The 16,926-nt window shown below is 36.0% G+C and overlaps 2 protein-coding genes across 2 annotated transcripts; one reads left to right on the top strand and one right to left on the bottom strand.

Annotated features, from left to right (window-relative positions):
- Nucleotides 1-6,293: 6,293 nt before the first annotated feature.
- Nucleotides 6,294-10,190, top strand: LOC120337648 (uncharacterized). The gene is made up of 4 exons (XM_039405508.2): nucleotides 6,294-6,688; nucleotides 7,127-7,328; nucleotides 7,998-8,128; nucleotides 8,505-10,190. The coding sequence occupies exons 1-4, from the start codon at nucleotides 6,576-6,578 to the stop codon at nucleotides 8,968-8,970; spliced, it is 912 nt and encodes a 303-aa protein (XP_039261442.2). The 5' UTR covers nucleotides 6,294-6,575; the 3' UTR covers nucleotides 8,971-10,190.
- Nucleotides 10,191-11,487: 1,297 nt separating this feature from the next.
- Nucleotides 11,488-13,722, bottom strand: LOC120337647 (leukocyte elastase inhibitor-like). Its single transcript, XM_039405507.2, has 2 exons — nucleotides 12,678-13,722; nucleotides 11,488-12,144 (listed from the first exon to the last, which is right to left on the bottom strand). Exons 1-2 carry the CDS (start codon nucleotides 13,657-13,659, stop codon nucleotides 11,927-11,929), a joined length of 1,200 nt encoding a protein of 399 aa, XP_039261441.2. The 5' UTR covers nucleotides 13,660-13,722; the 3' UTR covers nucleotides 11,488-11,926.
- Nucleotides 13,723-16,926: the final 3,204 nt, after the last annotated feature.

Here is a 16,926-nt window from a genome sequence, read left to right as displayed (position 1 = left end):
TGAATACTGAGATATCTAAATCAGGGTTTCCCAAACTGGAGGGCGAGGGGTCTAGAGACGAATTTTGGGGGTCGCGAAGGGCACACAAACTTCACACAAAGTTAGATATTTAGTGAAACTAGTGAAAAACATATATCTCACGATTTCGAATATGATCAGAGTAGCACCGCGCTTGCATAACAATGCCGGCTTTGATTGTTAGACCCGAGAAGTGGCGTGTTTCCGAATCACCCGCGGGCCGCACAGAAGTATCTAGCGGGCCGCATGTTGTGCAGGCCTGAGCTATTGGCTCTGACATAGTTTATGACATAACAATCCAATTGATGTTCATTTCTCGGAACGTCTTGTCTCTTCAGAAGTGCATCTCCAGACTGTTTTAGGGGTTGTACGAGAACTAGATGCCACTTTGCATTTTATTAGTTTCTCGCCTACAATGCCGTTAAGAATACAAAAGCTTTCAGACTTGAAATAAAAACCTAGAAATCTGGAATAACAATGGGGCAATGTAAAAGTGCTTTTAATATGGTTAAAGATGATATAAAAATATAGCACTATCAGAGTAGAATTCTCTTCAAACTCTTTGGAACCGTAAAATAATTTGCCGCATCATCCTAAACGTAATTCATATGTGTGTTTTCGTACCCTTAATAATCGAGTGCCATAAAAAGTTCCTGATAAAGTGCTGTAAAGTAAAGCACTAAACTACACCAACATTAACAGAACCGTTGTAATATGATTTGTTTCAGATGTTTCTTATAGATACAAACATTGATTAAATATCTGTGACCCACTCTCTTCTTTTCCGCGATAAAAATATGATTTTTGACCCATTCATTGAAAAAGGTTCGCCATCCCTGATATACGTGATCCTTATTAGAAAGAAAGAAAGTTTTATATTATATAGAAAGTTTTGATGCATGCTAAAATTGAAGACAAGAAAATTGAATTCAAAACAAACATCATAGAATAAGTCTCAAACCCACCCGTTAATCTGATCCAGTATCGCGTGTTATATTATGATATTTGTGATACGAGTCCTATTATTTCCATGCATTGTGAACATTTTTTTATTTTTACCAAAAAGAATATTCTTTTAGGTAATGCCTGAAAATAATATTCACTCAGATTGGGTCGTATTACAGAAACAGTGGGTTCAATTTCCGCATGGCTCAATCATAGAAAGAAAACCACAAAGAAGGTAATGATATACTTGCTTGAAATCTATTGACTCGTTGCAGCGTGACAGAATGCAAAACAAATACAAAGACATTATTGGACACGCTTTTTGAATCAAGGTGGAGAGAGAAGTTTTCTCTTGTTGCGACTGTCAATCAATAATTCATCAATTGTAGCTTGGAAAGAACAATTTGCAAAGAGGTCTGTGTTTTGAAATGTTTCGCATCAGGCCAGATGTTCATGTTATATTTTTGTAGTTGGAAATTCAAAAAATGTGTGGTTTTAGACTTTCCTCACAATTTACCTAGTATGCGCTAGTTTTCGATTAACTTGATTATGAGTGTCTCATCCTCAATTTCAAATGTATCATTTATGCAAACCGCAGCTTGAGCATTATAGTTATGCTTTGGTAAAATTCATAATTCACTACGTAAGCGCTGGGAAATTTGGAATTAACCCATGAATCACTGGCTATAGGTTACGTATTTTATTTTGCGCGCTCAGGGATCAGCATAAAGTCTTGGAATATAACCATATTTATATATATAATTTTTTTTTATTTCTTTCATCCTAATATGTATTGATATTTTTTACTTAAACTTCCACAAATAGAAATATTGACACTATGTGGAAAAATATAGCTAATTTCTTAAACAAGCATACTAAATTGACTATTCGTCAATATTGCTCGATGTTGAAGAGATCTGGTAAAGTGTTATTTCAAGATACCGAAATCAGGTAATGTGTGAGCAAAATCAAGTTGTATACTGGAATGTCTGTACCAAATACTTTCTTGCGATAGATTCAGAAAAAAGTGGTCGGCTGTAAGCAAGTGATATATATTACGACAAAAAATAATAAAAAGAGAGAATTGCTCTGATATATGAACTCGAAAGCCAAAGCGAAAAATGTTAGCATCTGAATATTACAGCTAACTTTCTCGTATGCATTTGATTGTGACCCGGAAGTGACGTAATTTTTGTACGACGTGATCAGGTGGGGGTCAGGAATGAAATATGCAAATATTGTTACGAACGTCCACTACACCCTCGGTTGACCTCCTAATCTTCTCATAAACCTTCTTACATTCGCGTTGCACGAGTTCGTAAAATTCAAACCGGGGACAGCTTGGACGTAGGCCGTACGCTTTGCGGAATAAAAACCGCGTTCTAATAAATAAACATAAAACAGTGTGATATTGGATGAAATGTCATTGGATGCAAATAAAACTTAGGGGAAAAAAAAGTAATAGCCTTTCAGCGACAACAACATTCTTCAATCACTGGAGATTCGTAGCTAATAGGGAAAGCGTTTTTTTGCAACAAAAATAACAATAAGAAAAAAAATACAAACAACTAGAAACTTATACAAATAAAATAGCAAAACGATCCATAGGTCCATTTTGTGTAAAAATTAGAAATATAAATTCTAAATAATAAGTTTGTTCCCGACAGCATCAGCTGACACGTATAGGTCATAAAAACAGGTTAAAAATCTGAATCATAAATTCTTTTTTGTATTATATGTTGCATATACATACATTCTTCGCCAAGATAAAATCATGAAAGTGCTGCTGTCGAATATAAAAGTTGGCAAATCGCCGCTTAAAAAATGAAGGAGAAAACTAAAAATGGGAAAAATGGGAAAAGAAAAAACTAGAAAGAGGAGACTGTGACTTAATATTATACTATTAATAAATATCTCAGAACTAAGACTGTGACACTTTATCTGACACAGAGGACCTAAAGAAAGTATAGCACACCGTACTGAGACGTTGATAAAGGGAAGGAAGAAACGCCTCGCGCCGGTATGGTCCCAGCAAAAGGATGTGGATATGTATCTTGCATTACCCTTTTGCTATCTCCTGACAAATAACGAACGCATGAGATTTCCATGTTCTCATTCCTAATTTGTGTAATGATTCGATACTCTGAGATCGCTGTAACAGTGGACTGTGGAAAATGAAGCCATTTTTATATTCTTTTCTGTAATATGGAGTCCCATTTCCCAAATGGACATACCAAAAGAAAATGAGAGATGAAACTGTATACACATGTTTTGGAGAATTTTACCATCCCGGAATGCCGCGCCACCGTACCGCTAAATATCTGAAATCTCAAGTTCCCCATCTATATTTCCAACATGTGCGTATACACTATTTATCATGAATAGTAACACTTTCAATGGCATCAGTTTAGAGCTCGTGCTGTCGGATGGAAACATCGAAGACTGGAAGTCGTTTCTAAATATTTGCGAAGTGGCATATCATAATGACGTCATATACAAGCAGATGTATCCAGATGGTGAACAAAGTCGTGAATTTTTAAAATATTACTACGAACATTACTACAGGTACGCATACAAGAACGATTATGGGAAACTCGCTTATATTCAGGTAATTTATTTACTTTGGCGCATACGGAAGGCCTATATTTTGCTGGTATTTTTGGGTCAGCCTCGACTGTCGTGTAACAGATGAGGTACCAAAGGTGTCAAATCGTTACTGCTTTTGATGTCACCGCCTCCTCTGTCCAGTCGATCTAAATGAGGTTGGCACTACAGGTTCTGCTGTTGCTATTCGCACAATAAGAGATGTTTAGCCACACGAGAATCTAGGGTGACCCAAAATTACCAGCAATCTAATACAATATGTGTTATATAATATGACAACAATTTTTTGAAGTTTTTTCACATTGCCACCATAAGCAAACTGCTCTGAAGAGGCAGAGCTAGAAAATTTCGATATTTGTCCGTTAGGGCATTGGCTATCCGATTCATTACATCCTGTTTAGGGGGCGCGCATAGGGTTTAAACCCAAAATTTCAAAACTATAAACCCTGACATGGCAACTTGCAACACTTCTAACAGTTAAGAACTATGCCATCGAGTCCTCTAAAATTAACTGAAAGATATAGTTTTGTACACGTTCAACGCATGGCAGCGCTAAAAAACAGTAAAAGAGTCACCTCATCACGGTGAGAAGCCTATAGAATCTACCAAAGTCAATATTTACGTGAAAGCATATGAAAGGAATGCAGCATAATGAAATTTTGTATAAATATTACTTTTACGACCTGTTATGCATGAACAACACTTGTACGCCCCAAGGCTTCTTTCTGAAAATGGTGAGACACAAACTTAAAATACCGCCCAAAATTTTTCCCATTCAAGGAGAGGAGTTTAGCTTCCAACCATACAAATATGGTTGGGGGACAAACAATCGTCACTAGATGCGACGAACGTGAGCACGAAGACCCTCGAATTGCAAGGATAAATGAAAAAGGATGGAAAACATATTTGAGGTCAATTATCAAAATTTATTGTTTGGCCATGGCGAATAATATTTAGAATTTTTCGTAGTTCGCATTGTGCAGCGGCTGAAGGAAGTAGTATTTTCAATACAAATCTAAAATTACTAACTTACCACGATAATTCATTGTATAACCAGGTTGCAATTGTGGTTCGATTGTTTCTGTTTTATATTGCGTGCTGCAACTGAAAACGAATTAGTAGTCAACCAACTTTGATAAAATGCGCCATTAAGAACATGTGTTGTATATACCTTGATGGTATTAAAGTGAAAAAATACAACACACAATTGGCCCAATGGTCTCAATATTTAATAACTCAATATTCTTAATCGCAAAACCTAAATATAAGTATCTTATTTAAAAATGTGTTTTCTCTATTCTGATGTCATGTCTGTTTGGCATCCTAGATCTCTCTAACACAGTAATAATAGTTTAATTTTGAATCCAATGAGTAGTCTCACTGACTTAGCTGATGTCAGATTTTTATACAGGCGTAAAAGATGGGTGAATGACAACATATTCAAAAAAATTGAGAAGATTTCTAGTAATGTGAACAGAGAGCTGGTATACTTATCAAGTGCCGTTCTATTGAACCGATATAAGAGCATCATACCATTAGGAAGTTGGGCAGTTGAAAGTTCCAATCTTCTGCTAGAAAAATATTACGGTGAAAACTGGAAATTTCATACTCTTCCATTTCTCATAACTGACTACGGTTACCTAGCGCGTCATCTCAGCAGATATTCATTTAAATTAATGCAAGTTTACCGTTGCAACGATGGAAATTATTTCAAAGATACTGCAGGTGGCGAATCGTTGATTTGGGTTATGACATTTAATATCGATAATGATGCTATTATCGAATATATCACGCAACAGACTCGCAATTCTAGTTTGATAGATGTTATCTCTTTTGACAACTTTCATTGAAGTTGATTATAATTACTTATAACTAGTGATTTTTGTTTGAGGCAAACATTTCTTTTTTTATCATTACATGTTTGTCATTTATTCACTTCATCATTAATTTTATGTATGGACTGTTATAGACAAAAATACATGTATAATATTTGCCTTCAGATTTGTGGATAAATAAATTTTGCCGATGAAATAATATCTGGAAGAAATTTAATTCAGGCTTAATTTTATGCTCCGGCGGACCGGCGGACTATTAATGAAACCATTATGGTCTGGAAGAATATCCCGACATTATTTAGTATAATAAAGAGATATTATCGCGATGGTTAAAAACGTTGGTCATTAAGATTTTTACAAGCTCTAATTACCTCCCGCGTTTTTCAAATTCCCATTAGTTTCTTTCTCAACGGTTGTCAAGCCAGGTTCAGTATTGAGACCCTTATTTTCGGTGACCAACTTTTATGTTTTTGGGTCAGCATGTTAGAATGCTGCGGGACTAATTACAGGCAAAAGCTGAAACTGAGCAAATGAGCTGAACTTGATTCCACTACGAGTGGTTCGTTCACTACACATAGGACATTGGTTGTTTGTTGGGTGCCTAATTTTTGAGTCCAATCTAATATGGTTTGCTAGCCTGGAATGCGAATCGGGCGACATTTCTTAGTTTACCCTGCAAAGAATCCAGAACTTACCTATTTTCTCCATTGGATAAATATAAATACTTTATCCTAAATCCGAGACTACAGAAACAAAGTTATTTAAACCTACCGTTAATACAATGGGACATAATCGCTTGATTACCGCGATGTGATCAGTCATTAATTATTGTCGAGGTTCCGACCGTGAATAAAACAGTGTGGTGGTCACACTTTAGAATGGTTTAGATTTTGTCATCTTGGGTATTGGCGTGAAATTTTACACCCGACGCAACATTGTACGCATGACAACGTCATGAAAAACTGCTTTTATGGTCAGCTGTTCAGTTTTTTGGTTGGCTTACGTATTTGTACAAGATATAGTCCGTTTTAGTTGCTGACAATTTGATAAGTCGCTTTGTATCAGGTTGATCGTTAATTAAACAACTGCTTGGTGGTTCACTCGTGTTCCAATATCGTAATTCGTGATCTTCTGATTACTAGTTCTACAGCGACAATAACATAGGATTCAACAATGATCAGAGGAATCGCAAGATTTTTGTACAAAAATAGTATACGGAAAATATCTTCTATTGCTATGGTTCAGCCATCTAATACTCAGTTGCTACATCGGGACCAAGACACCAGGTGAGAGTCATCATTTTGATATGACGTTCTAGCACAATGTTAGGAGGGAATCTGATCTCGGAACATTGCCATTGATGACCTCGATTACTCTAATATGCAATTATTTAAAATTTGATTACATCATGCTGGATGGGACATAATTACCTTTCTATAAGATAGCAGTCAATGTAATTAGGTGTTGGCAAACCTCGACTTTCATCCTGAGAGTGTTATGAAATCACGTTCAATAATAAGAAGATATATAATAAAAATTTTTCACAAGTTTTTGACATAGAATTTCAGGTGCGCTGACTTTATTCTATAACAAATAAAAAACGCGTTGAAACACTTTCCTAGGACACTACTTGAAGCGTTCATCTCCGTTAGGGCATTATCCATTTTTGCTGCTATGTACTCTCTAGAGAAGATATAAGAGTTGTTATCATGACCCAAAATCAGTTTAGAACTCGTGTTCTCGGATGGAAATAATGAAGACTGGAAGTCGTTCTTGAACGTATGCATTACAGCATATCAAAATGACGTAGTATACAAGCAGATGTATCCGAATGACAAGAAACGTCATGAATTTTTGAAATATTATTTTGAGCACTACTACCGGTTTGCATACAAGAATGGACTTGGAAAACTTGCATATATTCAGGTAATATATAAAGTTGTGAAAAACGTGCATAAACGTCGTCCAATACCCAGGCTTGATCATGGGAAATATTTTCCTGTCCCATTCCCATCCCACCCCATACCAATTATGCCTGTCCCATCCCATCCCATGGGATTCCCATTAGAATAAAATTCAATAAAAAATGTTAAATTTAGGTTTAGCGTCAACTAAATAAGACTACATGTACGAAGAGACATGCAAAATAACAAAATTTACGGACTTTGTTAACTTCATATTCAAATCCATCATACCTTTGTCCATCAGCCCCTTCACGAAGTATGTTGTCAATGCTGAATATGTTTTGCTCTTTATAACTAACAAGAGAGCTATGCTCAAATAGATGGACACGAAATTCATAACAAATTGTGTTATCATCATTTCCTTGAAAATCACGTGCGGTTTTCGTGTCCCATGGGAAATACAAATGTGTGCTTTCCGATCTCATCCCATGCGACGTTTTTCATTGTAACCCCATTCCCATGGACAAGCCTGCCCACACCCCTTATGATCAACATTTTCCATGCCGGCATATTTGCCATAAGGTCGGGATTTTAGGTTTGATGTAACCTCCAACCATTTTTGTGCTTATTTGTTTTTTTTAATTATAATTAGTTATTGTGGTCGTTCTAACCTATACGACTTCATTCGAAGGCTGAAGATCTTGTTAGGAATAATACAAGCATGGTTGGAGGATTGACAGTCGTCAATGCTTGTGACTACAGCGAAGGGGAGGACCCACGAATGAAATGGATTGATATGGAAGGATGGAACAAGTATATCAGGTAATTGAATTTTGCCTTATGAGAAATTAACTTAGCTATTTTGTGATCATTTCCGTGAACGTGTTCAAAATTATACAGTTACTTTTTACAATACTTATATTGGTTTGCCAAATACTTTTCGTGCGAATGTGAAAATTGATATTCCAATATCTCAGATGATAATAAAGGGTATCAGAGTATTTCATTTCCAAGTTTTGTGTGATGAGTTTTGTGTCAAAATTAAAAATTGCGTTCCGTGCAGTGGTTCCGTGATCAAATCTCAGTGACTTGTTGGTCAGACTACCAGTACTATAAACGATTTTATACTAGTTTGTTTTGGCTTTCGTGTTCTTCCTTTGCTTAATTCACCTTGATCTAAATCTAATATCTTACATAGGCGTAAAAGATGGTTGAACGACAAAGTTTTCAGAAGATTTCAGAACATTTCTTATACGTTGGGTAGAAAATTGGTCTACATATCAAGCGCCGTTCTATTGGACCAATATCGAAGCATGCTACCATTTGGAAATTGGGCCTCGCACTGTTCGGAACAATTCATTGAATATTCATACGGAAAAGACTGGAAAGATCGAACTCTCCCTTTTTTCATCACGGACTACAGTTTTCTTGCGCTTCACCTTACTCGACACTCCTCTAAAATAGTTCAAGTTTATTATTGCAATGTTGGAAACTTCTTTGGGAATAAGACGGAACGGGGAACAAAGAAAGACTCGCTGATATGGGCTCTTGTGTTTGGCGTAGATGACGATGACACTATCAAATATATCACCGAACAAACAAGAGATAATGACTCTGTCGATGTAACTAATACTTGGTCGTTTAAGGATCAGCTGGTTAGATAGATAGATAGATAATGATTTATTTTCCGAATAGATCAAGAAATGTAAAATTACAATAAATGGAAAAGAACAATTATAGAATATAATCGGGAGGGGCGGGCAAGACTGCAAGGTCAACTACGTCGACCGACCCCTAAATCTCTCTCTCCCGTTACATCTCGCCAGTTGGTTGTTCCAGTAGGTTAAAGCAAAAATATGTGCATTAGTTCAATTTTGAAGTTTTTTTTAAGTCTTACACTGAATTGCAAGGCTGACGTTATGCGTCTTCTTCACTCTATTATATATCATCGTTCTTAAACTATTTGAAACTATTGACTCAATTCCGCTCGTTGTCGCACTAGGATAATGAAAAATCGCCGAAATTTTAATTATCGCTTGTATTAAAACCGGTGTAGAGCTTTCTAGACTTGGTTTAAAATTTTAAACCCGCGAGACCACCAAAAATAGTTTTTTTCGATCTAGAATTTCTACAATAACAAAATTTGAAAACGGTGAAAGTTCGGTGAAAATTATTAAGAATCGAAAACAAAAACGTGATGTAGTGCGTTTCCTCATGCAACGTCACTGCAGATGTTATTTTTCTCGACTCTTGAAAAAGTGAATCATTCTTCCTCGAGTGCGATTTACACCATTTACGTATCATGGATTTCAAATAAGTACATATTACATATATATAAGGTATGTACTTCGTGTTAGTATGTCCCTTTATTGTTCCCCCCGTATACATGTACATAGTGTAAAGTATTTCGATTATATTCTTTCTCGAACAACTCCGCCTATTTCTCCTAAATTCGTTTCATTCAAAAATTAATTATTGTCTTGATGAAAACATTATTAAATATTGTGGTTTAGCCCAATATTGATGTATTTTTATAATACTTCAAGCTTTATAAAATCCAAAGAAATGTTATGTTTAAGATCAGGCAAAAATACAATATAATCGAACGTTGCTTGTTTGTGGAATGCTGGTCTATAAATCCGCTTTTTATTATGCTGATGCGCTGTAATTTACTTCAAATAGGTATTAAATTTGTGTCATATTTGAAAATTTTATTCAAGTAAGAAGTTGTTTTCGTTGCTTACGTTAAAATAGCCCAAAGGTAAGATTATCATCGTAATTTTATATATACTGTTAGGAAAACCCGCTACATTCACTAAACTTGTTTTATACAGTCGAATATGACATTCTTTATTCTGTCAATAAAGCAATTTTCAAATTTTAATTTATTACTTAATGGATCATGAGGGCGTGGTTCAGTACAGCACTGTTGTATTATTAACCTTTTCAATTTGTCTTATCTGATTGGTGTGAAATATGGATTTTAATGATATTGGTATGAAATTAAATCCGATAAACAATGGATGTATCGAAGAGGGACGTCTAAACATATCCTATCAGTGCATGGTAAACGAAAAATTAAAAAAAAATGTGATTGGAAATTTAAAAAATATATATGTATTTATGAACATCAAGACGGTGTGTATGCGGGAATCGCCTTCTTGTAATATAAATATAAAAAGGCGGACGACGGCGCATTCCATGAGAACGTTTGCTCAGCAATGCTGCATGTTTACAATGTGGTTGGGTTTCTACAGCATGTTAGTGAACGCCCCATATTTCTGGCGATAATCAGAATTTCATCATACGGAAATACAAAAGTCAGCAACAGGCCACGGTCACCAACTGACAATGTTTTAAGATAAGATTTGAATTCCAAATGACTAAAAATGGCGAATGGAAACAAAACGTGGTATTAGTCGCAAAATGCTAAAATGTATCATTATGAAACTCACATGCCCCCAGGGAATTAGAATTCCAGCGTGCGTTGATATTGATTTAAGCTTCGAAACTATTTATATGGAAAAAGTCGGAAATGGTCAATATTAAATGACAATAACAGAGTATGAAGTTATTGGTTTTTACTGATTATTTTCTTTGTGAGAAATTAATTGCTTGTTTGTGTCATCATAAAGATAGTTTTAAGAAAACTAATACCAAATTGAAATATCGCTTCCACTTTCATGCAAGGTATCGTGCAAGAAAACGGGTTTTAATTGAGTAATGTACGTGCGTCGACCATGCACTAACAATTCAACCTAAAGAATGCGTCATAATATTTATAGCACGACCAGGATGGATAGTAGCTTTTGATTAAAACGTTGAGTCATCCTTTTTTAAAGCAGAGTTAGGAAACAAATTCTCCCTTTTTTATGCAATTTCATTTTTATAACCGAAAATTTTGGCAAAAGTGACTTTCATCTTTGCTAATCTTCTTGTATTTCCTAAATAATAGCTGGTAAATATAGATAGGCTATAAAGTTTCATGAGATACAGCGATGAAGTAGGTATAGGGTCTATATTATTGCCTGTATTTTGTTACCTTGAAAGAATACAACCACGCATTTTCAATGCAAACAACCCACGCACATATTTTCAGAAGCCCTTTTTATCCTGGTGTCAGCCTTCCGCGAAAATACGTCAATAATGGGAAACAATTACTACGAATTATCGACCAATCATAAAGTGTTATATATATTTAATTTCATTTTAAAACAGATCATTCTTAATAATAATAAAAAGGAATAAAGTAAAATTACAGGGTTCGATGTACACAACAAACGCTATACTTGACCAATTACAGCTGGCACTAATCCCTGTGGCGTAGTTTTAACCACTGATTACTACTTATAAAAAAAATGGTTTCTCATTTGTGACAGCTCAAAATGTAAGTCATGGTTAAATTGAATTGTGCCAATGATGTCTTCTAAATCAGGAGGTAATAATTTGTTGAACTACACAGAATCAGCATTTTGCAGAAATCGTCAATTAATTTCCGCGAATTTTTTTTATCCAAGAAAATATTGAAAACATGACATGCTGTTCAGTTTAATTTTTAGTTCAATAAAGCAAGACACGCCCCTCATTATCTTTGAAAAATGTTCGTCACCACAAAACACTTTACTTTGTTGGTGTCACGTATCTTCCCAGGAAAAGGATTACATTGGTTTTCTTGTGTACAATATAGAATATGAAGGGATGATCACAAATGAAATTTGGCGAACGACTAAGCGTCCTGGCTCCAGTTAGTGTGGTTGCTGCAGCAGCTTCGGTACCTTCCTCATTGACTTCAATGAATGCTTTGTGTCTAATATTGGATATGAAAAAGTCCTCTGAATCTAAAAGTAGAATAAATTCTATTAATAAAGCAAAAAGGTTGTCTTGTATACATATTAATAATCAATCTGATTACCCGTAACTTGTACGGTTTAGTCTATGTATATATATATATATATATTGCCTCCAGCTTACCAAAAATAAAGTACGCGAATACAATAAAATTAATGACTTAACGACGACATAAATTATAAATTAAATTAGCCTATTTGCGTGAATCGCATTCGAAACTACGTCAAAAATGTCTTGACGTCTATACTATTATATTTTGTTATTCCAACCAAAAACGTTATAATGATCACCAGAATATTAAAGAGAACAGCAAACAAGAAGATGTTGCTCAATGTTACACTATTGGAGTTACGTTATTGAACATAGTAAGACTAGCCGAAGAAATTTAAGAGAAAGTGAAACATGTTTTTGGAATGTGGTATCAGTGGAATATTTGATCACGGTAGTCATATCATGATGAACCAATAAACATCTAATTTCTGATTAATTCTGTGAAAGGTTCTATCCATCCTTGAATACCAACCTGTCATTCTACCGAAGTCAGCTCCTGTCGAGAAAATTGATTCCACTCCCATTGATTGATAGGTGTCTTCCAAATTTGCGCTGAAAGTCATTGTAAATTTTGGTAACGTTACGCTTACTTCCGTTTTTCCTCCGTATTGTGTAAGTGCCCTTAAATAGTTACCGTCCAGCATCTTTTCAATGCTGCTAAGGCCAAATCGGTCTCTCGGCAAAACGATGACCATCGACGCTGCGTCTCCGATATAGGGCATTTCAATTATGCTGAATAACGCGTTTGTGGCGTACGTGAACTTCGCTTTGGTTCTCATCATTGGAATGAAGGTAGCGGTATTTTCATCAATGTGAAACAAACCATCTGTGGTCGACCTTGGATTGAATTTTGTCTTCCATGTTCCTTTGAAATATATAGCGTTGGCTAAAACTATTTCTGTCATGGGGGTGATGCTACCAGCAGGTAACATATTTTGTATTTTATCATTGGTTCGCTCTGCTATCCAGTCATTGATGGTTTTTCTGGATAATTCGTGTTGCCCTTTGAAGTCAATGGATTCAACTGCCGAACCGTAGAATTCTGCAGACTTTTGAGTGTAGTTAGCGTATAAGTTGAATTTTGTATCTGGGAAAAGCCTGTTCGCCACTGTGAGTGACATATCGGCTACCGGTTCCGCTATTAATTTGCTTATATATTTATTTGCCAAATGTATGCGCATGCTTTCGTGGTTACAAATTCCGTGTCGAAGAAAAGATCTCAGTTCGATTTCCGTTTTTCCATCAGTGCCGAGCATAAGCATTGACGTTGCGGTAGATATGCTGTATGGCGAGAAAAAGATGTTTGCTCCTGTATTGTTGCTCGCCAGTTCATTATACAAATCGAATGAAAATTGGTATCCAGCTTTAATTACGGAGCATTCTCTTTCCCGCCTGCCTTTTTGTCCAGTAACCACGGCCGTTAGCAACAAACTCAATAGTATCAATCTAAGCATATTTTTTGTTCACTCTATATTCTGATTTTCGCTCAAAATTTGGTATGAGAGTAAACTAGAAATAGATCGCTTAAATACGGTGAAAATGTAACTATATGGCCTTGGGGCAAAATGTCAATGGCGGTAACAGTTATTTTAAGGCCTGTGTGCGGAAACATTATTAAGATCTAGAATAGAATCACGTAGCGGGACACCGGTCACGACTGAGAACCACCGACTGCGTAGTGCGGTACGTCATTTATACTTGACAAAAGCTAATTTAATGTTGATTTGAATGTATCGAAAGTCCACATATAGATGGGAGCGTATCCGTGACTGCACGAAATCTTCGCACGCGTTCGAAAATCTGTTTGAAACATTTGCATTTAGTTTGCTTTTTTTTTCAGTTTCATGTGTGACGCTTTACCTTTACCATCAATATCGGATTCTCTTTAGGATAATTGTTTTTTAGAATATATACGATACGTGATTAATACGTGCAGTGAGTTCATGAATACAAAAATTGATATTCAAATTCATGCAGTCGGGAAAAATAAACGATCCGAGGACATTTTCAACCACGGATTTGTCACTATAAAGTTTGACGATTTTTACAAATTTTCCTAACACACCAATAATAAACAATAAACTGAAGCAAAACTGAAATTTTCTAATAACCAGAATTTTGATTTTTCCTCATAAAAACACAGTCTTCCACTCGAATTTGAAACAAATTTTTACGAAATTCTGAATGGTCCAAAAATATTGCAATCAACCGTAAGCACCCATCTTCAATTCGCTAGTTTATATCACTCACTATACACACTTGATTCAATAGAAGATCATTACCCGACATTTCACCATAAAATTATTAGTATATATATATATAATTAATTTCTTTTTGCAAAGGTATTTGTAAGCTTCCGTTAGATCACAGTATTACAGAGACGATAAGCATTATTGAATCCATTTAGTATATATATACATATGTATATATAATAAATTTCAAAAAATATACAGATAGCACACCTTCATACTTGTGCTGCATGTAAGCAGCCGTTCAAGGCCCGCAGCGACAACATAGAGCATCAGAAGTCACATTAAATGTATATTAACATTGAAATTTCAGACCTGATCAAGTGAAGATTTGCTATATGGCTAGCATGAAAATGCAGTGAAAATATGTACCTTTTATGACTCTCTTGACCAAAAAGGTTCCCGACCCCTGATCTAATGGAGGTTTCTCCGACCCCTTATCCCAAAAAAATCTTCTGCATTACGTTGTTGTTGTTTATATTATCGAATGGTCTTCATTGCCGGAATATACAAAAACAAGAGAGCTACGCCCAAATATATGGACACGTCTGTTCGCAGTACAGTACGGTTTACCGTACCGTCAGATTACAGTCTACAAATATATTCGCACCAAGCGAAGCAGTACAGGATAGGATAGGATTTACATATTTATCCCGGGGGAGAGGAAAGCCGATAAGACGGCTTATCCATATGGCGAACCACGGCCTCTCGTCCGGTTACCATTCCAAGTCGGGTATGGGATTAGTTTTTACTGTATTGTTTGTTTTCGGAAGCATGGACTTGGTGGTGGAGGAAGCCGTAACCGACCAGCGGTTACGTGAACCACCCAACGACGGCGAGGAGTCCAGCAATCCTCTCGCACATAACCATCCCTACATGGGATTCGAACCTGCGAACCCACGCAGAGTAATTAGAGGTGCGATGGCGAGCGTATTCCTAACGCTTAGCCCGTTGAGCCACACCGCCGCGCCCAGTACAGTACAGTAGTACACAAAATGGCGTCCGATATCCGCAGAACGTTCAATGACGTCATAGCAAACAAAAACAAATCTCACACAGCTAACAGATATATTTAAAATGAATAAAAGTAATAGCCTTCTGGGGAAAAATTTTAACTTCAACCACTGAAAATTTCAAAGCAATTGGTCCAGTATTCGAAGAGGAAAGCGGAAAGCACTAGGTGTGATATTCTGTGTCAAACAATAAAAACAACATAATATTGAAACGATCGTTATGTCCACTACGTGTCCAAATTTGGCCTCTCCGGGAAACTTCCAGTTGGGGGGACCAAGAGCACTTATGAACTTTTATTTTAAATATTTATCGCGAGGTGGCGATGTAGAGCAGTGTTTATTGTCATAGGTGGTTGCGCTCGGATGAGTCAATCCAAATACGAAAGTTCCGTGATTTGGTTTGCGGATTGTGGCATTTTCACTCTCCTTCCTTGCGGACTTGTTTGCAAGAACCGAAATTGGTAAGTTTTTACGCGAATCCAACCAAAAGAAGAAATGGGAAAGTGTGAAATTCGTTTAATTCGGTTAAAAGTATGCTTGGAGCAGGTAAGGTGCTGGGTGAATAGCCTCGCTCAGGGCAGCAAAGCCATGACTGCATGAAGCTGTTGGCTCATTTAGCCTACTCCTCATTCCTGCATTCTGTCATTGGCTGTCTGACACCCTTCAATCAATACAGTAATACCCGGTAGTACCGGTACAGTATTATCTGATTGTGTATTATCAGTACTCCAGTGGTACTGCAGGCATCGACCTTTACAGCATTCTACAGTTTACCATTGCTTCATCAATAGAATATGATTTCTTGTACTTCTGTACCAGTTACAACTGTACAAAGTTGAAAAAAAATTAAGATCTGAGACTCCCAATTTTGTTTTACTGCAGTAATATTGCAGTATCGGTACAGCAGTCAGGTAGTGCAGTGATATGTCTTCTTTCTTATATCAGTATATGTCTGCATGTGGAATTTACGCCTCTTAATAGCTTAAAGATTTATCAAGCATAGAATTAACTTTGTTTATTTGTAGATTCTTTTTTTTTATAATGGTTGTCTACATAATCTCTTAATGCTGTAATGAGAAAGTCCAATTTTTTGTAGTTTTACTCTTTATTTATTACAGTATTATGGGGTATGGATGACATCAAAAAACCATAGATATTTGAAAAACAATATGATGTTCTCACAATAATTGGGTAATGTTTTATTATTTCATATTAAACTAGACCCTATCTGGCATTTTTCTGTTTGTCAATAACATGTGACTGTTATCATGTTGCTATATTTACTCCATTATATAGGGGTCATTCAGATCTGAATAATTGTCATCATAGTCTGCAATTGTTTGCTTCTGGTTACATTTGGTAAATATATGATATAGAAAAGTACGATTCATTTATCTCAGGTGTTGATGTGTGACTTGAATTTTATTACTGTATTTTGATTGGTTTGAAAGGATTTTGG

This window comes from Styela clava, chromosome 10, assembly GCF_964204865.1.
Source record: "Styela clava chromosome 10, kaStyClav1.hap1.2, whole genome shotgun sequence".
Lineage (NCBI taxonomy): Eukaryota > Metazoa > Chordata > Ascidiacea > Stolidobranchia > Styelidae > Styela > Styela clava.
Note: the sequence above shows the minus strand (reverse complement) of the source record. Positions and strands in the feature narration are given on the sequence as shown.

Excerpts from the sequence above, each read along its gene's own strand:
- LOC120337647 (XM_039405507.2), bottom strand. The coding sequence starts at position 13,659 with ATGCTTAGATTGATACTATTGAGTTTGTTGCTAACGGCCGTGGTTACT. Across the intron at positions 12,145-12,677 it reads TGACTTCGGTAGAATGACAG|ATTCAGAGGACTTTTTCATA; the intron begins GTTGGTATTCAA and ends TTCTACTTTTAG.
- LOC120337648 (XM_039405508.2), top strand. The coding sequence starts at position 6,576 with ATGATCAGAGGAATCGCAAGATTTTTGTACAAAAATAGTATACGGAAA. Across the intron at positions 7,329-7,997 it reads GAAAACTTGCATATATTCAG|GCTGAAGATCTTGTTAGGAA; the intron begins GTAATATATAAA and ends CTTCATTCGAAG. Across the intron at positions 8,129-8,504 it reads GGATGGAACAAGTATATCAG|GCGTAAAAGATGGTTGAACG; the intron begins GTAATTGAATTT and ends TATCTTACATAG.